Below are 25,930 nucleotides of genomic sequence, written 5' to 3'. Positions count from 1 at the left end.
CTTCAAATCTCCAATGCCCTTTTCAATGTTTCCCGCATATCTAACTATTTCTTGCAGTCCCTCCCTATACAAGACTTCAATATTTCCACCTTCCTTAGAGCTTTGGAGGAAAGAATCAAACATTGATACTCTTTCTTTACAAAACCACAAATTCAATGGGACATTTTTTAAAGAAACTTGTTGCCACATGTAGTTGTCTTTTGAAGCATGGAAAAAATCTTTACAACATACTTTCATGTTGTAATGATCAATGCAAGATTCAGAGCTTACCCTTGCAACCACATTAATCAACAAGTCTATGGGAAGTGATTTTATTGGAATCAAAGTAGACTTGTCATGTTTAGTGTGTTGCCTCTTGTTATCTCTCTGAACTAATTCTTCCACTGGAACTGAATGAGCAAACTCATTACTTTCATCACGTTGTCTCTTTTTGCACTGTGTCTTCTTCACCAATTCTGAAGTTGTCATACTTGTGTGATTGATGTCGAGATTTAATTTTGAACACTCAAAATCAAAATTTGTATGTTAGAGAGTTGTGAAATATGGTTCATTGTGTGTGATATATATATAAAAAATTTAAAAGACTTATATGAGATATTTTGTATATCCATGAAATATGATAAATAAAGGATAAGAATAATATTTTATTAGATATATAAAATGGATATTCTTTATTTTAAAATTAAGGTAATAATTTATTTTAATACGGTAAAAAGGTAAAAAGATATAAATTTTATAACAACTAGCCAAGATAATAGATTTTGTTATCTATTAAATCTTATTTACTAGATTAATCTTTTTATAATATCATCATCTTAATGGTTATATAAATAATAAACCATCATATAATTTATTCGACTTATTTACGCATATATTTTTTTATCAGTATTATATCTTTATTAATATTTTGTTATTGATTTTGAATATTATATTTACGTGTATTTTTTTCCTTTTGTCACATTAATATTTTATTATATTTATTTTATTGATTCTACATATTATAGATAGGTATTTTATTTTATTTTATTGTATCTTATCTGAATGTAATATATGTAGCTATCTATATTATTTTAATTACCAAATTTTTGTATAATATTTGTAGGTGTTTTTACATTATTTTTTAATTTAATTTTAATATTATTCTATTTACTCTGATTATTAAAAATATATCGTTTATCGTATTGATCAGATTAATATTTTTATCATTTCTTTTGAGTCTGAATACTAATAGATTTTTCGCAATATTTTTTATCTTACTTACCCGTTTAATATCTTAGTCGGTAAATATATTTTTTTCATATTTTTATTTTAGTTACCGATTTAGTGTTTTATTAATATATTTTATTGTGTATGAATATAATAGATGTATATTTATCCTATTATCCAAATTAATTTTGTTAACCATGAACATGATTAATAGATCTTGCGATCCATTTTATCTAATTTACCGATTGAGATTTTTATCAATATTATAAAATTAATATTTGAAATCATTAAATAAATCTTGCTTTAACCTATATCATATTTATAATTTAATCTTTTATTATGGATGATGATAATTTTATTATACGAACATACTGTATATTTTTATTACTTTGTTATGTTATCTTATTTTAACAGGTTAAATTAGTAATTATATTTATCTGAATTATATACATGTATATATTATTTTAATATGTGATATATAATCAAAACCCTAAAAATTATAAATCTCCGTGCTTGCACTTCATGCAATTTTTGGCACTGGTTTTCGCTGTTTCGCGGCGTTGATAACTTCCCTTCTCCCACTACTTCCACAATCTCCAAACATGGGTCGGAAACACGACGCCGTTTTGGTCAGCGAACCAGTCGCCGAAGAAGCACCCTACAGCCCCGAGCTCGATTCCGAGAAGAAGAAGAAGAAGAAAAAGAAGAACAAGAACAAAGACAAGCAGCAAGAAAGCGAAAACAGCCCCAAACGAAAACTCGACGAACTCGACCCGCAAAACGGCACCGAATCGAAGAAGAAGAAAAAGAAGAAACACCACGACTCCAAAGAGAGTGTAGAGGAAACCAACGGTGATAGGAACAACGACAACGGCGCTAATCGCGATGAGACGGTGGCGGACGGGTCTGTAGTGGTTACTGGAAAGAATGCCGGAGATGCGAAGTACGCGGCGGTAAAAAGCTTTTCGGATTCTGGGCTGCCGGAGAATGTATTGGAGTGTTGCAAGGGTTTCGAGAAGCCTTCTCCAATTCAATCGCGGGCGTGGCCTTTCTTACTGGACCGCCGTGATTTGATTGGAATCGCTGCCACTGGATCAGGTGCATTGTTGTTTGTGTATGTGTGTGTTTCGCGTGACTTGAAATCGGTTCTGATTTTGGTGGTTTTTCTTTCAGGGAAAACGTTGGCGTTCGGGATACCAGCGATTATGCATGTTTTGGGGAAGCGGAAGGGTAAAGGTTCCAGGGGGCGGAACCCTCTTTGCCTCGTGCTCTCTCCTACTCGAGAGCTAGCACAACAAGTACGAAGTTTGAATATATTGAATTTGAATTTAAACTTCATTCTTCAATCATTTCATGTTTGTTTTTTACTTCTCAGTTGCAAATTTAAATTAGAGTCCTATATTACTTCCGTTGAAATGAGAAAAATTGAATCTCTCTCAAGCTACTGAAAAGACAGGTTTACTTGGATTTCAAATTAAAATCAAAGGGCTTTGTAGTGTGAATGATGTAGTTGCTACTTGCTACTTGCCTCATTGTGGGAGATGTATACTCGAGCATGAGAAACCATGTCTTACAGACAATTCATCACCCAACTGATATTTATCAATTATTTATCAATTAAAAGGAGTGTGATGTGTTAAAATATTGGTGTCACGTGACACTATTATGACTTACACACATCTGAACACTATATTTCTATAACAGGAAATTGAAATTGATTGATGCTATTTATTTTAGAATAATATTTTTAAGTTCTTACAGTTATGTGAGTTTTACAGTCACCCCAAGCCTCCCCTCCCCAAAAATGCTTCTTTTTTTCCCTCATAAAATATGTACTTTGACTTTATCTTACTTTTCCGACATCCAAGAGTATGGATAATATTACTGATTTACTGAATGACAATATCTAATAGTTTTCTTCAATTGTTTTATAGATATCAGATGTCATCTGTGATGCTGGTAGTTCTTGTGGTGTTGAATCAATCTGTTTGTATGGTGGAACCTCCAAAGGCCCACAAATCTCCTCACTAAAATCTGGCATTGTAAGTTGGTTCTTTGGATGGTTTGTACTCAAATGCCTGTTGAATTTAAATGCTTGTTCATTTACATGTTCAGTATTTTTTGCTCTCTTTTCATTAACATCATATGGATATTTTAATACCACTTTTTCCACCCAGGACATTGTCATTGGAACTCCTGGTCGTATTCAGGATCTAATTGAAATGGGTGTCTGTTGCCTCAAAGAAGTATCTTTTGTGGTAAGCTGTAAATTTTCAAGCAGAATTCTGTTGTTAATTCCCTCTTACTTTTTAGTGCACTTTATACTATGTAAACAAGTTGTTATACCCATCTTATCTTTACTATATTCGTTGGTGGGAAGGTCAGTTTTGTTCTACTTATAATGCATTTTGAATTACCATAATACCATACAAGTTGCTTGTTAGTTGACTTTTTCTCTGGCTTTAAATATGTGAACTAGAAGTAGATGCTTGTTTATAAGCAACATGTAGTGAGACTTTTGCAAACATTGTCATTTATTTATTGTTCCAGGTACTTGATGAAGCAGATCGGATGCTTGACATGGGTTTTGAGCAAATAGTCCGCTCTATACTGGGTCAGACAAATTCTGGTATGATGCATTGTTATCAGCTGTTACCCCTATAACTGGTCATTAATTTATTCCTTTTAATACCTTGGCTAATATTTGGCTATTTGTCAAAACTGATCTATACAGCTGATTCTCCAAGAAGCTTACATAGATAGTTTGTTTGCTCAAGTTTTTCCACTTTATTTTTGTCTCAATAAAAATGCTTGTCTGCAGATCGTCAAATGGTTATGTTCAGTGCTACATGGCCTTTGGCAGTTCATCAGTTGGCTCAGGAGTTTATGGATCCCGATCCAGTAAAAGTCTGTATCTTTTTCACAAAAGATATCAACTATTTTTATATAAGTTTTTGGAAGAAGAAATGCTTAAACTTGTGACAGGTTGTTGTAGGTTCAGAAGACTTGGCTGCCAATCATGATGTCATGCAGATAGTTGAGGTGTGAATTTGATAAAATCTATATTACTCATACATATTTGTACTTTTGATTATTATTGATTCTTTTCACATTCATAGGTCTTGGACGATCGTGCTCGTGATAGGCGCCTGGTTGCTTTACTGGAAAAGTACCACAAATCTCAGAGGTATATTCTGCAATTTGCTTACGTGTTTTGTTTTGCTACGTGTTGCTAAGGTCTTGTATATTTTTTCTCAGCAATCGAGTATTGGTCTTTGTTTTGTACAAAAATGAAGCCAAACGAGTTGAAAATATGCTTCAAGAAGGGTATGTCACCTCGCACTTTATAATAATTTCCTTGTGAAAATATCTAATGCGTGCTCTAAGCGCGTGCTGGTGTAAATATGATAGTTACTTAGGATGTGTTAAATACCATCTTCAGGGGTTTGAAGGTTGTTTCGATACATGGGGACAAAGCCCAACATGATCGCACAAAGGCACTCTCATTGTTCAAAAAGGGAAGCTGTCCTTTAATGGTAACTTGTTTTACACTGTTTTTATTAGTGATAATATTTAGATCAGCATGACAACTCAAAAGTTAAATGAAATTTATGAATTCGTATCACAGCAATGTTTGACTGTTTTCTCCATGATACTGTGGCTATATATGAGAATGGTTGTTTTCTTCTCATCAATTTGACTTTATATTTTAGCAATATGTTTTTCTGCACTTGCTATCTCTGGAAAATGTTTTTATACAAACTTATTGTTTCTTATCCCTTTCAAAGCTCCGGTTTTAGTATTTTTACACTCCTGAACTGTGGTTGAATTTAAACCCACTTTTTAATTTCCCGTTAGTCCTCAACGAAAAATATTCAGTTCAGTTTAGGAAAGAAATTTTTAGGTTAATCTATTTTTGAACTTCAATATTATTGTAAGGGCTCCTGCTAATGCCTTTAGTGGTACAATATGAAATCTTGTAACGGAAATAGCTTTATGTCTATTGGACGGGACGTGATCCCTCAAATATTGTTGCTTTATATCCAAGTATTTGACATAATTCAATGATCAGGTTGCTACTGATGTGGCTGCACGGGGATTGGATATTCCAGATGTTGAAGTAGTGATAAACTATAGTTTTCCTCTGACTACAGAAGATTATGTTCATAGAATTGGGCGGACTGGACGAGCTGGTAAGAAAGGTGTTGCCCATACATTCTTCACACAGCAGAATAAGGTAGCACTAACTAACAATTCTATAGGTGTATAATAACTAACAATTTGTTGCTTTTTGTGCTTTTTTCACCCTGGTATCAATTAAGAATTGGAATATTTCAGGGACTTGCTGGGGAGCTGGTGAATGTTTTGAGGGAAGCAGGGCAAGTTGTACCCGATGCCCTCCTGAAATTTGGCACACATGTAAAGAAAAAGGTCATTTTCTTCTCCATTTTTGTCGTTGCACCAGTTCTGAATTTTTCTATGATAAAGTAGGATAAAAATTTGATTTTGGTTGATTGTAATTATAATTTTGCAATCCATTGTAGGAGTCCAAGCTTTACGGGGCGCACTTCAAGGAAATCCCTGTTGGTGCTCCAAAGTCTCAAAAGAAAACATTTGACTCTGACGATGAAGACTAAATGCTGTGACTTGTGTTTATCTTTGGCTGAAGGAATGTGAATTCTGTCATTTCTTATTCGAGTTATTTATTACTTTAAAAGGTAATAATGAAATATTAGTTATAAATAGGTTAGTGAGTTTTTTCCTGTTGTAGCTTGCACTTGTGTGTGCCTGTAAGCTTTGTTTTTTTTTTCCCTCAGTACGAGATGATAATTTTAAATTCACACATATTTTTAGCTGTCTAGGGTGGTCTTTTAAATTTCAAAGTTTGACATTTTAGACTTTTAATTGATTAATTAATTTATTACTATTTCCTTTGGTTGCATCACCGTCTTAAATCGGAGCTTGGTACACCGATTTACTATGCTGTTCATTCTTTATATATTATCCCCAGTAATTGGCTTCAGTTTCTTTGGGGCGTGAGTATAAAATCATGGATCATCTTTACTTGAGTTTTTAACCATTTCACCTAAGGTTGCTTTTTATATGCGGTTAAGCAGTGTGAGCAGCGTATTTTTTTCATATTCACTTTTGATAAAATTAAACAAAGTTGAACAAGTATAAGTGGAGTTCATTAAACAAGATTTACAGATTTGTATTAACATTGGATGAAAACTTGTATGGAATAAAACTCACTACAAATTCTAAATTCTAAAATTAAAATAAGGATGAAACTAATATTAATCAACTAGCAATGTTGCATGAAGAAGACTTATATGAATTAATAAATTACTTTATGAAAAGTTGTGGTATATAAGTTAATTTTAAGTTGATGTGAAAAGATTGATTCAAATAACAAAATTGTTTTTTTTTTTTTTATTTCCTAATTTCCCCTTCCCACAAAACTCTCATTTATGTTGGAAGTTTCTCACCCCGTGCGTGTCAACGTTCCAAGAAATTGAACGCACGTAGCCAATTACCTACGCAATGTAGGAGTTTGGCAGTGCGTATGAAGCAACTATTCATTGAGAAGGTGCAGAGAAACTCACGATTTTGGAAAATATGTGTTCTTCCTTTATACAACCAAGGCAGAAATATTCAATGAATTCAAATATGCATATTATTACGGGTTTCTGTTTGTAAGCAATTTATTTTCGTTAATGCTCTTTATAACACTCAATGGCTAGTAGTCAAAGGATGCATTCTCTCATGTTCCAATGAGGAGAAATAACCGCGTATTGAAGTGGGCAAATTATTGTTGTTACTACTATTATTCCTACTTTTTCTTAGTTTGAACAATATGAAGTTTTGATTATTCAAGTTATTTTCTGTCAACTTGGTTGAGTCTCTTCATTTCTAAAATTAGGCAAATTTCTTCATACTAATCACACTTAACCAAATATATCGTAATTTTGTTTATACAAATTTGATTTAATCTCTAAAAATGTTATTTAGTTAATGATAAAGCTATAAATTAAAATATAAAGTGGTGCATCTTAGATTAGACTTCTCCATTAAACTATGTGTGCCAACCTTACGTGCAATCATTCTTGTGCATTGTCCAAAGCATCGTTTTGGGAAGTTGAATACCAATGATATGTCAAGAGATTCAACACGGAAATAACTTGCGAGTTTCTAATGTTTAGACTCTAACGATCATTTTTATGTGGAGGAGGAAAGCATAAAAAAAAGTCTTGTGTTTTTTAAAATAAGGCGTATGAATATTATTTGTAAATCGAATAATTGTGATCTCATAAATAATTTGAGAGTTTGAAATATTGCTTGTCTGCATTATTATTTCAGCTATTCTTAGATAACAAATATCTCATACTTATATATAGGTCTTCCATAATGCATATTTCTCATAATGACGATAACAACAATTTCATGTTGCTGGTCATAGAGTTTCTTTATAGTGGGTCATTATGGAGTACCTTATACTCAACCTTCAACTTACTTTATCTCTATCGTCTTACCTTGCCAAACTTGGTTTATCCTTTTTAATCTTTGACCTAGTCTTGTTAAATTTGATTTCGATTATAGAGCACCCCGTTAGTCCTCTGATGAAAAATATTATAACTTATAAGGAATTAATTAGATGAGTCAAATTCATTACACAGAGTCTACCACACAAAGAGAAACACCAACAGAGAAACCATAAAAGTAGACTGTAATCATTTTTGTTTCTGTGTTATACGTTCTATAATGAATTTAATCGACCCAATTCTTTACAAATTGGTGTAGTGAGTGTGAAATTCAATTATCATGACTTTCGCAAAGTATGAGTTTATGAAATTCATTGGTTTGAACAATTTCAGATTGTAGTAGTTGAAGATGTATGTTCTTCTGGAAGTTCAATCCAAACTTGATGCATGCATGACGGAGAATGACAAGAAAACATTGTTAGAGAAGGGTTTGCCTCAATAATAAGGTGTTAGGATAAGTCTCAAAGGAGAAGACCACAAGAGAACTATAGATTACGCTTGAGTGTTTGTATATGACAAAGTCCTTAGTGAACCATTTGTATCTGAAACAACTGTTGTACTATACAAGATGAACAATAAAAAGACAATTAACAAACAATTGATGAATTCAACAAGTTGATCCTTAATTTGGAGAACATTGATTTTGGGGATCATATCCTACTGTTGTTATGTTGATTGCCTTAGACGCATGATCATTTCAAGGAAACCTTGTATGAAAGAGAGACCCCCTATCTTAAGGAGGTTCAAACTACCCTTAGCTTGAAGGAGGTGAACATGAAGTTTGAAGTTAAGGCCTCTAGTGTTAAGAGGTGGCCTTGAAGCAAGGGATAAACTATAGTGATAATAGAGATTGGACACACTACTAAAAATTCTCATATTACATGAAAATTTTTTAATAAATTTGTTAAAAAAATTTGCAAAAAAAAGAAGAAGACTTTTTTCTACTATTTTTTTGAAGAATTTTAATTGACAGGTAATTCCTTCGTGGGTAATTATTTCTTACAAAATTATAAAATTCACAAATATTTTCTACAAAATTAATTGTGAAAAGTGTTTTATACAAAATATTTTTCAAAAAAAGACAACAATTTTCTGCAATTTTTTTTCATAACAAAATTTATAAGTATTTTTTACAAAAAGAATTTCAAAATAAAATTGACAGGAAATATAAGTTTTTGTTTGTAGTGACAGTTATGGTTTTTTTCCCAAACTGGTGCAATTTAATTATGTATTTATCGAAATGGTGCATTTTTTTTTAAATTCCAACGAAGGGTAAGTCGTGCCCAGGTGGTGCGATTTCAGTATGAAGAAGTCGTGCCAACATGGAGAGACTTCTGTGTTATGAAAAAGTCGTGTCATATTCAGACGACTTCAATAATTTGTTCTCTTTTTTATTTAACTTTTTTTTTTCTTTATTCACGTATAACTATGAAGTCGTGCCATTATGGCAAGACTTCCTTTATACCCAAAACACTAATGCTGTGCCATAAAGGCAAGACTTTCTTAAAAACCTAATACTGAAGTCGTGACATTATGACAAGACTTTCTTAATAACTCAATATTGAAGTCGTGCCAATATGGTAAGACTTTCTTAAAATCCTAATATTGAAGTCGTGCCATTATGGCAAGACTTTCTCAATAACTCAATACTGAAGTCGTGTCAATATGGCAAGACTTTCCTTGTTATGAAATTGTCCCATTATAGAACGACTTTGATTATTCTCGTAATTAATTTAAGTAAAGTCATCTCTATTTGGTACGACTTCATGAAAGATATTGAAGTCTTCTCAGTTTGAGACGACTTCAGCTCGAATTAATCAAATTTGTCTTAATTTGGCACGACTTCTTCAAGATGAAGTCGTGCCATTTTCTCACGACTTACCTCTGTCGGGAATTAAAAAAAAAATTGCACCATTTTAAGAAATTAGAAAAAAAATTGTACCAGTTTGGGAAAAAAACCGACAGTTATAGGATAAGATAGTTATAGCAGAGTCTTTTGATTTTTTTCATACAATTTTTGGATTAGTAAGATAAGCTTTGTATGTATATATATGACTTACTCTTCCTTTTTTTAATAAAGAAGAGAAAAACTTCATAGCTCTAGTTCTTCCTTCCTTTTACTATTATTTCTTCTTTTCATTCCTTTTTTTTTTTTTCTATTAATCAAATAATAACGCGGTAGTTGACCGTTTCCTTGGTGGTTATACTAGTAAGAGCATATTTTCTTGTACACATTCGGAGAGTTATCCAGACACTTAACCTTGAAAATGATCATATAAGCACAACAAGAAGCCAGAAAGGAATTCATAAATCCCAAGATCAAGTCCTACAAACTGTTTCTATTCTTATACACAAAAACTCGACCCAGAAATCTGATGATAAAGTTCTGCAGAAACTCTTGGAATTAGAAAAAAAATGGCAGATAGTTCGGTATCGTTTTTACTGGACAAGTTGAATGCTTTACTTCAAGAGGAAGTGAATCTGCAGAGCGGGTTTTGTGATGATGTTCAGCACATAAAAAATGAGCTTGAACGTCACAAGGCCATTTTAAGGGATGCTGATGCTATGGAGGACAAAGACCCTGAACACAAAGCATGGGTCAGAGAAGTGAGAGATGTTGCTCATCACATGGAAGATGCCATAGATGAATTCAACTGTCTCCTTGCTGTTCAACATGGACAAAGCAGCAACGGTTCTTCAAGTCAACGGCTAGAAGAAGCTGATCTGGTGGGTATTCACAAACCCAAAAAGCAGCTTTGTGATTTGCCTTTCAATGAAGAACCAGAGAGGGCTGTGATTCAGATCTATGGAAAGGGAGGGCTGGGAAAAACCCCCTTGGCAAAACAGGTCTATGATCATCCAAAAATTAAGAAGCGTTGCAGGATTCATTGTAAAGTTTAATAAATTACTTTATGAAAACTAGGATGCCTTCTCTCATGTTCCAATTAGGAGAAATAACCTCGTATTGAAGGGGGCAAATTATTGTTGTTACTACTCTTATTCCTACTTTTCTTAGTTTGAAAAAGATGCAGTTTTGATTATTCAAGTTCTTTTCTAAAATTAGGCAAATTTATTCATACTAATCATTCTTAACCAAATATATCGTGTATCGTAATTTTATACACAGACATAAACGATAACAATGAAACCATAAAACTAGACAATAATCGTTTCTATTTGTGTAGTGGACAATAATCCTAAAGAATTGGTGTTGTGGACATGAAATGCAATCATCATGACTTTTACGAAGTACGAGGTTGAGAAAGTCACTAGTTTAAACGATTTCAGAATGTGCCAGATGAAGATGCATGCTCTTCTACTTCAAGGCCTCCTCGATGCTTTGGAAGGTGAAACCAAGTTTGATGCATCCATGATGGAGAAGGACAAGAAAATACTATTAGAGAATGCTCACAATGGGATTATTCTTTGCCTTGATGAAAAGGTGTTGAGACAAGTTTCGAAGGAAAAGACTGCAATAAGACTATACACTAAGCTTGAGGGCTTGTACATGATAAAAGAGAACAAAATGTTAGAACTTAAGGCGTTTAGTGTTGGAGATGATGGCCTTGTAGCAAGGGGTATACATATACTAGTGCTAACAGAGGAAGTAGAAGGAGGAAAAAGTCGAGGATGAAAAATAGTGGAATACATTGTCTACTAGATGTTACCATTGTAAGAAAGAAGGTCAAAGTTTCTGTCCAAAGAATGAAGGAAGCCTTTTTGATTACATTCATGCTAACAATCTTCAACTTCATCACACTTTGGTGTTACTTCTTATCAGATGCAAAAGTGTGTGTTGTATTGTGAGTGAGAGTTTGCCAAGAGAAGAACAGTGAAACTGTAATATTTGAGTTTAGTAAATTCTTCCATTAATGCAAATTGAAATTCATTAACCCTTAACTGAACCACGTCAATAATTTCCTTCTACCGTATAATTTTGCAGGTTTCACTCTTATTATTCTCTATTTGTGTGATAGAGGTCTTGTAGTAAATTTGTTTCGAGATAATTCCTTACAAATATGTTTCTAAAAATCTTGATACAATCCATAGTTTTCCTTTGATTTTATTCGAAGGCGATATTTCTTTTTATTTAATCTAAACTTTCATGTAGTGTTATCGAAGGCATATTATTTATTTAGCCAAATACATCACTACTTTTCATTTTTAATTTTAAAGAAGTCAAATTTGTTCATTGTTCTACTTATTTCACAATAACCCCGTACAACGATAGTTGAATTGATGTTCACGCAAGATTTTGACTCAAAACAAAGGGCTCAATACGCGTAATATTTAAACTATTCTCCAGAATTCTTCAGCTGATGCGAATATCTTGATTCATTAATCTCACCAAAGTTTTCTAGTCTTCTTCTTTTGGTTGTTTTCGTAAAATACAACATAACATCTTTTCCATCGAAGACATGGTTTTACGTAGAAGTTTTGTGACGCGGAAACATAAGGCGTTCAATCAAATCATAGCAGTTGACCATTTCCATGGTGGCTCTAGTAAGAGCACATTTTCTTTACACATTCGGAGTGTTATTAAGACACGTAACCTCGAAAATGGCCATATAAGCACAACAACAAAGCCAGAAAGGAATTCATAAATCCCAAGATCAAATTCTTGTACACAAAAACTCGACCCAGAAATCTCATGATAAAGTTCTGCAGAAACTCTTCGGATTAGAAAAAAAAAAATGGCAGATAGTTCAGTATCGTTTTTACTGGACAAGCTGAATGCTTTACTTCAAGAAGAAGTGAATCTGCAGAGAGGGGTTCGTGAAGATGTTCAGTACATCAAATACGAGCTTGAACGTCACAAAGCCATCTTAAGGGTGGCTGATGCCATGGAGGACAGAGACCCTGAACTCAAAGCATGGGTCAAAGGAGTGAGAGATGTTGCTCATGACATGGAAGATGCCATAGATGAATTCAACCTTCGTCTTGTTGATCAACATGGACAAGGCAACGGTTCTTCTCTTCACAGGTTTACTTTCGGCCTTAAAACCATGAAAGCTCGGCGCAGAATCGCTTTAGACATGCAGAGTATCAAATCCAAAGTGAACGTAATATCACTGGGACGACCAGAGTTACCTGGGTTAGGCTCGAGGTCAAGTCAACGGCTTTCATCAAGTCTTGATAGCCAAGGAGATGCGCTTCTGCTGGAAGAAGCTGATCTGGTGGGTATTGACAAACCCAAAAGGCAGCTTTGTGATTTGCTCTTCAATGAAGAACCAGGGAGGGCTGTGATTCCAGTTTATGGAATGGGAGGGCTGGGAAAAACCACCTTGGCAAAACAGGTCTATGATGATCCAAAGGTGAAGAAGCGTTTCAGGATTCATGCTTGGATTAACGTTTCTCAGTCTTTTAAGCTGCAAGAGCTTCTCAAGGACCTGGTTCAGCAGCTGCATAATGTCATTGGAAAACCAGCTCCGGAAGCAGTTGGGCAAATGAAAAGTGAGGAGCTCAAAGAGTTGATCAAGAACTTGCTTCAGAGTAGCAGGTACCTCATTGTGCTGGATGATGTGTGGCATGTGAAGGTATGGGATTCTGTCAAACTTGCTTTGCCTAATAGCAACCGTGGAAGTAGAGTGATGATCACAACACGGAAAAAGGATATAGCTTTGTATTCTTGTGCTGAACTGGGTAAGGATTTTGACCTTGAATTCTTACCTGAGGAAGAAGCTTGGTATCTTTTCTGCAAGAAAACATTTCAGGGTAACTCATGTCCACCTCATCTGGAGGAGGTTTGCAGAAAGATCTTGAAAATGTGTGGTGGGTTGCCACTGGCAATTGTGGCAATTGGTGGTGCTTTGGCCACCAGAGGGAGGGCAAACATTGAAGAGTGGCAAATGGTTTGCAGAAGTTTTGGGTCTGAAATTGAAGGCAATGACAAACTGGAAGATATGAAGAAAGTGCTTTCTCTAAGTTTCAATGAGTTGCCTTACTATCTTAAATCCTGTTTGTTGTACCTAAGCATCTTCCCTGAGTTTCATGCCATTGAGCACATGAGACTGATTCGGTTGTGGATTGCTGAAGGTTTTGTGAATGGAGAAGATGGAAAGACAAGGGAGGAAGTTGCAGACAGTTACCTCAAGGAGCTCTTGGACAGAAGTCTGCTGCAAGTTGTTGCAAAAACCAGTGATGGCAGAATGAAGACTTGCCGCATGCATGATCTTCTAAGGGAGATTGTGAATTTGAAGGCAAAAGATCAAAACTTTGCAACAATAGCCAAAGATCAAGACATAATCTGGCCAGACAAAGTTAGACGCTTGTCAATCATAAACACATTGGATAATGTGCGACAAAATAGAACTTCATTCCAACTCCGGTCTCTTCTAATGTTTGACTTATCAGATCCACTGGAGCATTTTTCTATACGTGGATTATGTTCCACTGGGTATAAATTAATCAGGGTGCTAGATTTGCAGGATGCACCATTGGAGGTTTTTCCTGCTGAAATTGTCAACCTTTACCTTCTCAAGTATCTGAGTTTGAAGAACACAAAGGTGAAAAGCATTCCAGGTAGCATTAAAAAGCTGCAGCAGTTGGAGACACTAGATCTTAAACAATCCCTTGTCACTGTACTACCAGCTGAAATTGTGGAGCTGCAACAATTACGCCATCTTTTGGTGTATCGCTATGAGATTGAATCTTATGCTTATTTCCATTCAAGGCACGGCTTCAAGGTGGCTGCCCCTATAGGACTCATGAAATCTCTGCAAAAGCTATGTTTCATAGAAGCAGACCAGGCTTTGATGGTTGAGCTAGGAAAACTCACACAACTCAGAAGGCTTGGCATCAGAAAGATGAGGCAACAAGATGGTGCTGCTTTGAGTTTATCCATTGAGAAGATGACCAATCTCCGCTCACTGTCCATCACAGCAATTGAAGATGATGAGATAATTGACATTCACAACATTTTCAAGCCTCCTCCTTATCTCCAACAGTTATACTTGAGTGGCCGTTTAGACATTTTTCCTCACTGGATAAGTTCTCTGAAGAATCTGGTGAGAGTGTTCCTGAAATGGAGCAGGCTAAGAGAGGATCCTCTGGTGCATCTTCAGGATCTGCCAAATCTAAGACATCTCGAGTTTCTTCAAGTTTATGTAGGTGAGACATTGAATTTCAAGGCTAAAGGGTTTCCGAGTTTGAAGGTGTTAGGCCTTGATGATTTGGATGAACTCAAATGTATGATTGTGGAGGAAGGAGCAATGCCTGGTCTGAAAAAACTCATCATCCAACGCTGTGATTCACTGAAACAGGTACCCTTTGGGATTGAACATCTAACAAAGCTAAAATCAATTGAGTTTTTTGACATGCCTGAAGAATTGATCACAAGATTGCATCCAAATGGAGGTGAGGATTATTGGAGAGCACAACATGTTCCAGCAGTTTATTCCTCATATTGGAGGGATGGAGGTTGGGATGTGTACTCATTGGAGACTTTAGGGGAGCGAGAGACTGATTTCAGTCGCAGTACTGCAATGAGAAGTCTTGAAATTTGTACTCTCTGGAAGGTTTAACTCTCATTTCTTTTTTTCTGTTTTAACATGCATATGTGAGTGATGACAAGTTTTTGTTTCACTTCAGCTTGCATATGCTGCTGAATGCAGTCTTTTCTTTTGTTTCTGCAGTCATTTCGCTGCAAATTCTTAAACTTTCAACCGAATAATTCAGGGAGCGTTATCTGTTTCTTGAACATGTATTCTGAGGTTAATGAATAAAATAAAGTGTTCAACTTTTAGCTTTTGAATGTTTCATTGTGATCTGCAATTTCTGAACAGGGATATAAGAAATAAGAAGCTGACATTCTAAACAAAATATGATAACAAAGATTAGCTATTCTTACACTGATATCACTTGATGAGTTTAGAGAGTAGGTTTCATAGAAAAGATACAACACCAATAAAATCAGTCTAACATATAAAACATTGATACCATTTTCAATCAAAAATCTTAAAACAATAAATTTGTGGATTTTCATATTATTATATGGTGCTTCAGTTTCTCATTTCTACTCAATATGAGATTTTGACTCAAACTTATATTTTTAAAAAGAATGAAATATAAATTTAAGTCGATTGTTTCAAAGTTTTAAGATAAAGATTAATCTTTAATATAATCTAACCTCGTATCTCAATAATGTTGTCTCACTTCGTGAATCCACTTTTAAAAGATCCATTAATCTATCACATGCACACTAAATGTTGCAGGGTTTCATGTCATTTTTTAATAAGACTATTTTACTTTTTATTTTGCATTAAACTAATTATATTATTTTATTATACCATAAAATACAATACAGTAAAATTTCTGTCTAACAATAGCTAATATAATCTGTCAACTAAAAATTAACCTTTTAATTGTCATTTCTTTTATATTACTTTTATATATTTTTTAAGATTTAGCCCTTTAAAATGAGAATTTCAAGACATATTTTTCCATACGCGCACATGCTTTTTATTTATAGTTTTAAACTGATTATTATAATTTTGTATTACTATATAAATTATTTATTATAAAATTTAATTGTAATAATATATTTCATTTATTTTAAAAAAAAAAATCATAGCTATATAAAGTACACGATTTATAATTTATCCTGAGAATTATACACGTACTTGTATTAGAATGGAAGTTAATTTTTTAATTATTTCAATTATTCCATTTTATTTTGATCTAAAGAGTTCCCAGAAAAAGACGAATAAGTTATAACGATAACGATAACCTAATATAAGAGGATAAAAGGAGAAAGAAGAGAATTGGGATAAGGAGAATTGAAATTTCAGCGATGGCGAAGAAGGGGAAGAAGCAATTGATGTCATCGGCACCGTGGCGAGGCGAGGAGAGCGAAGTGTTCGAAGAGGGAAAGCTGAAAGTGACGAGGCAGGGTGATGGCACTGCGACCATGCACGTTCCGGCTTCCAAGTCCAACCATCTTCACCAGGACGAAGATTCCATCGAAATTGATCCCGAACTACGCTACAGTTTCCAGCGCAATTTCCAGGTTCTTGTTTTTTTTCTTAACAACAGTCTTCTATCTATGTAAGGGGAATTTCATTTCGAAATTAGGTGTAGGTCTGTTTGGATAAATTTATCCTCAAACACTCATTCGAGTAGGAACTAAGTAAGAAAACTAAGCAAAGTTGCTGAATAAGTTAAGATTAGTTTCTATAACTGTGTGAGCAAACTTTTACATAAAAACTAGTTAGTAGAGTTGTTCAATGCGTAGAAGCTATTTGTAATTTTTTTAACTTGTGTATTGTTATTTGTTTTCTTTTTTCTTTTGGAGAACTTTTTCCTGAGAGAGAGTCTCTGTATGTAAATTAAATTTTGGTGTTATGAGAAATTGATACTTGATAGATTGAGAAATTAATTATGTAAGCTAATTTTAAGGTTATGGAGAAGTTTTTTTATTTTATTTTTAACTCTTATAAGTGCTCTTTTTCCTTTGTCAAACTAGTTGAATAAAATGCCCAGGATTGTTTGTTGGCTTGGGACTTTCCCCTAGGCCCTGCAAGTTACAGATTTTAGTGCGAAATTTTTTGTAAGATGTGGATCATTGTTTTCATAATGTACTTTTCAGAGTCTGAGTTTCGTCTGTGGAATAAAGTGGTAAGTAACATAGAATCATGCTCTTTGACCCATGGTGATCGAAGAGTTTGCTCATAAAGTCGAGCCAGTTTGAGTACAGACCATTTTTGAGTTAACTTGGATGAAATTTGGTTTTTGATTAGGTCAGGGTGAACTCGGATGTAATCACGAGTTTGGTACTACCAGGCAGTTAATATTTTGTTTACTTTATTACAGGATTAAAATGTTGAACTATTATGCTAGTTATAGGTATTTTAATATTTTTATACAGAGTAAATTCATAGTTTAAGAAAACTTTTGAGGTTGACGACCTTGTTATGACCTTTAACTGTATCATTATGAATTGCTGCATATCCAGGTGGGCTTCCTTCCTAGTAATTAAGCTTTTGCTATTACACTCTTATGCACCATGCGTGCATATTACATGCTAGTGCTACCCACTTGTGAAGCACGGACACCCTATTTAATGGTGTGTTCACATGTGTTACGTATATCCAACATTGATACACACATGACCCTTGTAGGACATGTAAAGTGTTAAATTTAAAAGACATTTTTTTGTGTCTTTGGCATTCGTGTTGTGTCCCGTGTCTTGTAAGTGCTTCGTAGCTACCCTTTTCTCTTTTTCCATATATTATCATATTATGTTATTAATAGTATTACTCATTCTATATAAATGATTTCGAGCATGTTTGGAAACCGATGTCAAAGAATGAAATGCAGAAGTAACATTTTGTGTTATGGACAATGAATGTGAGTTTAACTGGATGGAACTAATAGCTAAACAAACACTACTATCATTTCCTCCTTGTTTGTGGTATTGATTTAGCATTGATGTGCTTCAAATTTTATACTGATGTGTTTTTTTTTTGTATAACGCAGTTTCTTCAACGTGTTTTTAGCATTGACACTGTTGTGAAACCTCTTCCTCCTGTCATGGCATACAATGTCTCTCGCAACTTGAGCTTCTTCACTCGCATTTTCACCCAATTCTTTGGTATGTTTGATTTGCAGCTCCTTTTTCCACAGCTGAGAATATATGGAACGAAATTGTCCCAATTATTATAAGGATCACTGTTAATCTCTTTTTAGAACAAACAAGTAAGACCAAATATATATCCTCGGAAGTTTTACCCCCTCTTTTTACACAGGATCTGAAATTTTTACGTTTTTCTAATTTGTTGTATGGTGATTATGAAGCTTATGCTCTTGGCTTTGTTTGAATATCTGATGCCAAGTTGAATGAAATGGAAATGGAATTGGGCAGAATGAAATAAAATTATTTTATGTTGGGAATGGAGCAAAGTTTCCATCTATTAGTTGGAAAGTGAACAAAATGGTAAAGGGGATTAAACAATAAGTTGATTCCATTTCCATAATGCTTCCATTGAAAAAAATCAAAGCAATGGTAATTAAGAGCATTGTACTGCATATTCTTCCCTTATTCCTCTTTCCATCAATTCAAAAATGAGAACTGTTTTCTGGCTTCTGTTTATTAGCAATTCACTCAATACATTTCTTCTATCCTTCTCGTTTATTGGTTATATTTTGATAGGGAATTACAAAATTACGAGTGATACAAACTTTTTGTGATTTTCAATAAATTTCAATGACAGTAGAGTGTGTTCAAAATAGTGTCTTAGATTGTATCTTACTGGTGTTTTTCTTCAAACGTAGTTTTATTTCAAATATTTTCTCTTGCATTTTATGCGAAGCCTTCAAGTTGTCCGTTACTCGTTGCTAACCTTTACTACTTTATGCATGCACAGTAATCTAAAACCATTTTTTTTTTCATTTCTCTTTCATTATATATTATCTACTGTCTAAATTGACTATGTGAGTTTCTCTGTTTTATTTGGCATTTGAGTGATCATATCAATGTGTATGACCTATGATGGGAAAAAGTTATTGGTAGTATTTCTGCATCTTCATTGGATTAGCTATTATGTTTATTTTGGGAAACGGGTATTTGTTAATCTTTAATGTTTCCTTGCGTTTATTTTGCAGATCCTGAAGGTATTGCAAATGCCCAGAAATCCTTGGGCATAGGACAGGAAGATAAAGTTCGCAAAGTTCGTTGAAGACCATGGGTGAAGAGACATAGAATGGGATTCGGAAAAAGGGAAAGGGCACTTACAAGAGGAAATAGACTTGTCATCTATGATTAACCTTTTTCTGATTGATCACTTTTGGTATTGTCTAACTCGTAATTCAGTTATATAGATATATTGCAAATTGAGCAGCACGACAATTCGATTACTTCATTATCTTAAAAAGAGCAAGATCTTGGAGCATGTTGGTAGAAACTTAATCTAATCACAATTTAGTTTAGTCAACAATGAAATTCTCTATTGGCCGAGCAAGATGGAATATTATTCTCAGTTAAAAAGATGGGGAAATTATTCGTTAATTATCATCTTTACAACATCAACACTTATCCGATGGAATTATCAATAAAACGTTATTTTGGAATGTAACAAAGGAAGTTATATTGGATCACTTCTCCTAAAAGAGTAAAGCAAATTTAGGAGTCATTTTGTGCTCACTGAAGATAATTAAGTTATGATCTAGAAGGTTGAGGGAAAATAATTCTCCTGCTAATCAATAATAACATTAATTGCTTCTGATTAATAAATGAATCAGCTTTTAGAAAGACTAAAATAGACAAAAACCTGTTTGTGTAGTGTCGAACTAGTTTTTTTTTTTTTTTTCAGTAACTCAACCCTTCCTTTGAAATTAAGACCCATTTTTTATGTGGATAACGTTCAAAAATTGCTTCAATGGCAATGCGTGCTAAGTACTCAAGATTGTACAAACTCTTAGTCCTTCTGTAAATTACATCAACAATGACACTTTCAATGATACACTTCTCTAGCACAGTTTCCGCAGTACACTCAAGGTATTAAAAAAAAAATACACATCTAGCACTATTCTGTTTGGACGGAAAAAATATACTCTTTTCCGTTACCAAAACATTTTCTAAATCACAAAAATAGGTTTTGAATAAAAGCCCTACATATGTGGTTCATATACTGTATTTGACTTTGCTTCTAAAAACCATTTCCCCTTCATAACATGATACGTGTCTTCTAGACTTTATTATTTTTCTATTTAGGCTACATTAAAAATATAAATGCACTTTGAATTCACTGAACATGTTCCAAGATTCTTATTGTAGTCAAAGGTAGAACCAATTATGTGGACAACATGACACCATTGCAGTGCCCACTGTTTTAAGGCAAAGGAAAAGCCGAAAGTGCCAATTTATATACAATTTCTGTGTAAATCACCTTCTGAGTATGATTGATGTGCATCATTGATATTCCTATTTCCCCATGAAAAAGTCAGCAAAGACTTCTTGCATCTTTATGGTTCTAATTTTAGCCCATACCTGCTATACTTTTGTTGTTGATAGTGTATAAGTTAATCATTTACTTGTTTATAAACTCAAATCTCACTCTTTGACGGGGTTTCATTTGATTTTTAGTTAAAAATTCGTTTGAATCATACAAAATGTATATGTGATTAGTTTAATCTTAACAAAATTTATATCAAACCAAATCATTTTTTTATTTGGATCGATTTTGCAATTTTATTACATGATTTTTATTGATATATATATATATATATATATATATATATATATATATATATATATATATATATATAGAAAGTACATGAATATAAGTGTAGTTTGAAAAAAAAATACAAGAAAATATCATTGAAATTTACACAGGTTGATAGTTCGATTGCATATTCTAAGTTAGATTTATATAAAATGAGTGATTCATTTCTCCTCAAATAATTCTAATAAAAAAAAAGACTAGTTAAGTTTTAAAGTAAATTATCAATTTTAATGATTTCAATTTTGTTTTTATTAAAAACAAATCCTATCTATGCTTAAAATATCTTTTTAATCTAAGTATTCTATCATTTGATTTTGTTGTTAATGACTATACATCATCTTTTTAACTTAAATTCATCAACTTGCATTTTCTCTCTTATGTCTTTTAATATATCGGTCAACTTGCTCTTGAAGAAAAAAATCAACAAGTTAACCAACAAATTAGAAGAGATCGAAAAAAAAAAAGCAAGTTGATACATGAGTTAATGACAAGAAAATAAAATAATAATCATATCATCCGTTAAAACCAAAAATAAAAGAATACTTAAATGAAAAAAAAAAAATTAAACACTCGATATAAGAAAAAATTTCAATAAAGATTTAATTAAAAATACCTATGGGTATTCAAAACATAATCAACAATACAAGAAAATAAACCCAAATTTACTACTATCATTGTTTTCGTTGATCTCTATTTTTTCCTCCCACCAAAACGTACGATATAGCTAAATTCCTTCAAGCAAAGTCTTCTAGATTAAAATTGTCCCAAAGCTCAGAATCACTGATAATACTCTTTTGATACTTTTGGCATATGCAGATGCTTTCATTCCCTTTCAGTAAAGCCTTATTTTTAGTATAAAAGACAACTTACCTTTCCTAAAATACATTATGTCTAGGAAAAACGAAGGTATCTTGCCTTCAACCAAATTTCTTAAGGCATTAATCAGGCACCCTCTAAGCAGTAGAAGTTGCATTGTGGTAAGGAATATTGTTTTAAAACCCTTGACGCGTTTTCTCTCCACATTATCAAACTAATAGTAAGTCAGCAATTTTATATCTTGATTTTTCTCTTCATATATATTTAAGATAGCTTTTTAAGCTCAACTTGACATAATCTAAGATAACTTTTGAGCTTTAATTGCACTTTTCTTTTTTTGTTTCATTTTCTGACACGTTAACAGTTATCTACTGGTGATGCTGTCATGTTTCAATTTTTTGTGAGAAAAAAAATCTTGCATCTCTATCTCCTGTATAAACCATGCATCAATGGGTTGAATAAAAGGATATTATAAGAAATTTCAAAAGCTATGCACTTCACTTCCTATAGCTAGCAAGTCTAAAACCAAGTTTCTTTCCACTAGTTGCTGTAGAAAAAATGTACAGAGTTGATGGCTGAGAGTGCAGTGGGTTTTCTTCTCCAAAGGCTTGCACCTGTTTTTGAGAATAAGGTGAAATTGTTCACTGGAGTTCAAGCAGAAGTGATATGCCTGAAAGGACAGTTGGAGCTGATAAGAGCCTTCTTAAGGGTTGCAGATGCGTTAGAAGAGAACGATGAGGAACTTAAAGTCTGGGTTAAGCAAGTCAGAGATGTTGTTCATGAGGCTGAAGATCTTCTTGATGAATTGGAACTTGTCCAGGTACATAACCATAACAATGGATTCTCTATTTATCTCCGTATCAGGAATATGAAAGCTCGCTATCGGATTGCACATGAGTTAAAAACCATCAACTCGCGCTTGAAAGCTATTTCTTCAAGTCGGAAGAGATTCCGCAGTAAACTGGATACTTCTTCAGTGGCTTCAAATTCCGTTCATACAGGTACTATACTAACTGGCACAGACTCTATTCAAGTCTATAATATGGAAGCTTCAAGTAATAACAATGTGAACACCTCCAATTGGCGACCGTGTTTATCTCTCCCCTTAGAGTAGTGATTTATTTAGTGCCACTTGCATTTTTATACTAGACTTATAGTGGTAATGAAGTAGGTGCACCAAAAGTGAACATTAGGTAGTAAGCAAATTGGATTTTAACAATAAAAATGTACTTGTTTTGCTGTTTACACAATTCTCACTTGCGAGACTAGAACAATAAACATATCCTGAAACAGGTAACGCATGGCATGATCAACGAGGAGATGCTCTTCTCCTGGACAACACTGATCTAGTGGGCATAGACAGACCAAAAAAACAGGTAATAGGATGGTTGATCAATGGTTGTCCTGGACGAAAAGTGATTTCTGTTACTGGAATGGGAGGGATAGGAAAAACTACTTTGGTGAAGAAAGTATATGATGATCCAGACGTAAAAAAACACTTCAAAGCTTGTGCTTGGGTGACTGTTTCTCAATCTTGTAAAATTGAGGAGCTTCTCAAAGACTTGGCCAAGAAGCTCTTTTCTGAGATAAGGCGACCAATTCCAGAGGGAATGGAAAGCATGTGTAGTGATAAGCTCAAGATGATAATCAAAGACTTGCTGCAGAGGAAGAGGTATCTAGTAGTATTTGATGATGTGTGGCATATGTATGAATGGGAAGCTGTCAAATATGCATTGCCAAACAGTAATTGTTGTAGCAGGATCATGATCACCACTCGTAGATCTGATTTAGCCTTTAACTCCACAATAGAATCCAGCGGTAAGGTGTATAACTTGCAACCCTTGAAAGAAGATGAGGCTTGGGATCTATTTTGTAGGAACACCTTTCAGGGTGATTCATGTCCCTCGTATTTGATTGACATCTGTAAATATATCTTAAGAAAATGTGAGGGTCTTCCCCTTGCAATTGTGGCAATCAGTGGTGTCCTGGCCACAAAAGACAAGCGCAGGATTGATGAGTGGGATATGATTTGCCGTAGTCTTGGAGCTGAAATTCAAGGCAATGGCAAACTTGATAATTTTAAAACTGTACTCAACCTCAGTTTTAATGATTTACCTTACCATTTGAAATACTGTTTCTTGTACTTAAGCATCTTTCCTCAGGACTATCTGATTCAGCGCATGAGATTGATCCGCTTATGGATAGCAGAAGGATTTGTTGAAGCCAAAGAAGGAAAAACAAAGGAAGATGTTGCACATGATTACCTGAAGGAGCTCCTGAACAGAAACTTAATACAAGTAGCAGGGACAACATCTGATGGAAGGGTCAAAACTTTGCGAGTCCATGATCTTCTACGGGAGATCATCATTTTGAAGTCTAAAGACCAAAACTTTGCATCCATTGTCAAAGAACAAAGTGCGGCATGGCCAGAAAAGATTCGGCGGCTTTCAGTGCACGGTACATTACCATATCGGCAGCAACATAGGTCTGTCTCTCAACTCCGTTCTTTTTTAATGTTTGGGGTTGGAGAATATGTGCCCCTTGGAAAACTGTTCCCAAGTGGTTTTAAACTGCTCAGTGTTTTAGATTATCAAGATGCACCTTTGAAGAAGTTTCCACTAGCAGTTATTGATCTGTATCATTTAAGATATCTAAGCTTAAGGAACACAAAGGTGAAAACGGTTCCAGGTCACATAATAGGGAAGTTGCATAATCTAGAAACACTTGATCTAAAGAACACTTCTGTCAGAGAATTGCCTGTAGATATTCTCAAGCTTCAAAAGCTTCGTCATGTCCTTGTCTATCAGTTTAAATTCAAAGGTTATGCACAGTTTCACTCCAAAGATGGTCTTAAAGCTCCCTCTGAAATAGGAAATTTAAAGGCACTACAAAAGCTTTGTTTTGTGGAGGCAAACCAAGACTGTGGAATGATAATAAGGCAGTTAGGGGAGCTAAGTCAACTAAGAAGGTTAGGAATCTTGAAACTTAGAGAGGAAGATGGGATGGCTTTCTGTTTGTCCATTGAGAGATTAACTAATCTTCATGCCCTCTCTGTTACTTCTGAGGGTGAGAGTAAAGTCATTGATCTGACATTTCTTTGTTCACCACCTCCATTTCTTCAACGCTTGTATTTGTCAGGGCGTCTACAAGAGTTACCATGTTGGATACAGTCTCTTCATAGCCTAGCCAGGCTATTTCTGAAATGGAGCTGTTTAAAATACGATCCTCTAGTGTATCTGCAAGATCTGCCAAACCTTGCACATCTTGAACTGCTTCAGGCTTATGATGGTGACACTTTGCATTTTAGGAGTGGAAAGTTCAAGAAGCTCAAGGTTTTAGGTCTTGACAAATTTGATGGACTCAAAGAGGTGACAGTGGGGAAGGATGCAATGACTCGCCTAGAAAAACTGAGCATAGGGCGGTGTGAATTGTTGAAGAAGGTTCCATCAGGCATTGAGAACTTGACTAAGTTGAAAGTCCTTGAGTTTTTCGATATGCCAGATGAACTGATGAAGACAATATGTCCACATGGTCCAGGAAAAGATTACGGTAAAGTTTTACATATACCAGATGTCTATTCTACCTACTGGAGAGATGGAGGTTGGGATGTTTATGCTCTAGACACTTTCAGCAGAGATTGTTCTCCAAGATCAGGTACTCTCATAAGAAGTCATGAACCTCGCATTCAGTGGAAGGTGTAGCTCTGAATTGTGGAATAATTGGTACAATTCTAGAGCATGTGTTGAATTTGAATCAGAATTGAAATTTCAGTTTAATTGGACAACAAGTTTAACAGCACCAAAGGAAGTGTAACAATTTCTTTATATTACCTAAACTGTACTAAAAATTGAGCAGACTCATTTCCTGTATAGAAGTCAGTGCTCTAAATAAAGGTGTAGGTTTTTGTGCACCTTTGTTTAAATTTGATCAATGTAAATAAATTGCATAATCACCATTATTATTGAATACACAAATTGTATAATACAATTCTTCCTATATTACATATTCAGATTCGATTCTATCTTTTCATGATTACTGAAACAATTTGGATATCAGCAGTTGTTTCATTTACAAGATAGATATATTTTATTATCAATGTAAATGAAAATTAATATAGCTACGCTTAGCAGTGAATGAAAAAAAAAA

At 34.1% G+C, this 25,930-nt stretch overlaps 4 protein-coding genes across 4 annotated transcripts; all 4 read left to right on the top strand.

The window, feature by feature from the left end:
- The first annotated feature begins 1,697 nt into the window (after window positions 1-1,697).
- Window positions 1,698-6,137, top strand: LOC114174029 (DEAD-box ATP-dependent RNA helicase 5). Its single transcript, XM_028058765.1, has 13 exons — window positions 1,698-2,304; window positions 2,380-2,504; window positions 3,141-3,248; window positions 3,384-3,464; window positions 3,757-3,835; window positions 4,028-4,113; window positions 4,192-4,248; window positions 4,326-4,393; window positions 4,465-4,533; window positions 4,649-4,742; window positions 5,279-5,443; window positions 5,545-5,637; window positions 5,751-6,137. Exons 1-13 carry the CDS (start codon window positions 1,809-1,811, stop codon window positions 5,841-5,843), a joined length of 1,614 nt encoding a protein of 537 aa, XP_027914566.1. The 5' UTR covers window positions 1,698-1,808; the 3' UTR covers window positions 5,844-6,137.
- A 6,141-nt stretch (window positions 6,138-12,278) lies between these two features.
- On the top strand, window positions 12,279-15,501 carry LOC114173417 (disease resistance protein RPM1-like). Its single transcript, XM_028057798.1, has one exon. The coding sequence runs from the start codon at window positions 12,443-12,445 to the stop codon at window positions 15,269-15,271; it is 2,829 nt and encodes a 942-aa protein (XP_027913599.1). The 5' UTR covers window positions 12,279-12,442; the 3' UTR covers window positions 15,272-15,501.
- Window positions 15,502-16,476: 975 nt separating this feature from the next.
- Window positions 16,477-19,681, top strand: LOC114169100. The gene is made up of 3 exons (XM_028054126.1): window positions 16,477-16,755; window positions 18,225-18,339; window positions 19,350-19,681. Exons 1-3 carry the CDS (start codon window positions 16,540-16,542, stop codon window positions 19,421-19,423), a joined length of 405 nt encoding a protein of 134 aa, XP_027909927.1. The 5' UTR covers window positions 16,477-16,539; the 3' UTR covers window positions 19,424-19,681.
- Window positions 19,682-22,187: 2,506 nt separating this feature from the next.
- LOC114173725 (disease resistance protein RPM1-like) lies at window positions 22,188-25,780 on the top strand. Its single transcript, XM_028058292.1, has 2 exons — window positions 22,188-22,785; window positions 23,078-25,780. The coding sequence occupies exons 1-2, from the start codon at window positions 22,356-22,358 to the stop codon at window positions 25,483-25,485; spliced, it is 2,838 nt and encodes a 945-aa protein (XP_027914093.1). The 5' UTR covers window positions 22,188-22,355; the 3' UTR covers window positions 25,486-25,780.
- The last annotated feature ends 150 nt before the right edge of the window (window positions 25,781-25,930 follow it).

Source organism: Vigna unguiculata, chromosome 2, assembly GCF_004118075.2.
Source record: "Vigna unguiculata cultivar IT97K-499-35 chromosome 2, ASM411807v1, whole genome shotgun sequence".
In the NCBI taxonomy this organism is placed as follows: domain Eukaryota; kingdom Viridiplantae; phylum Streptophyta; class Magnoliopsida; order Fabales; family Fabaceae; genus Vigna; species Vigna unguiculata.
Note: the sequence above shows the minus strand (reverse complement) of the source record. Positions and strands in the feature narration are given on the sequence as shown.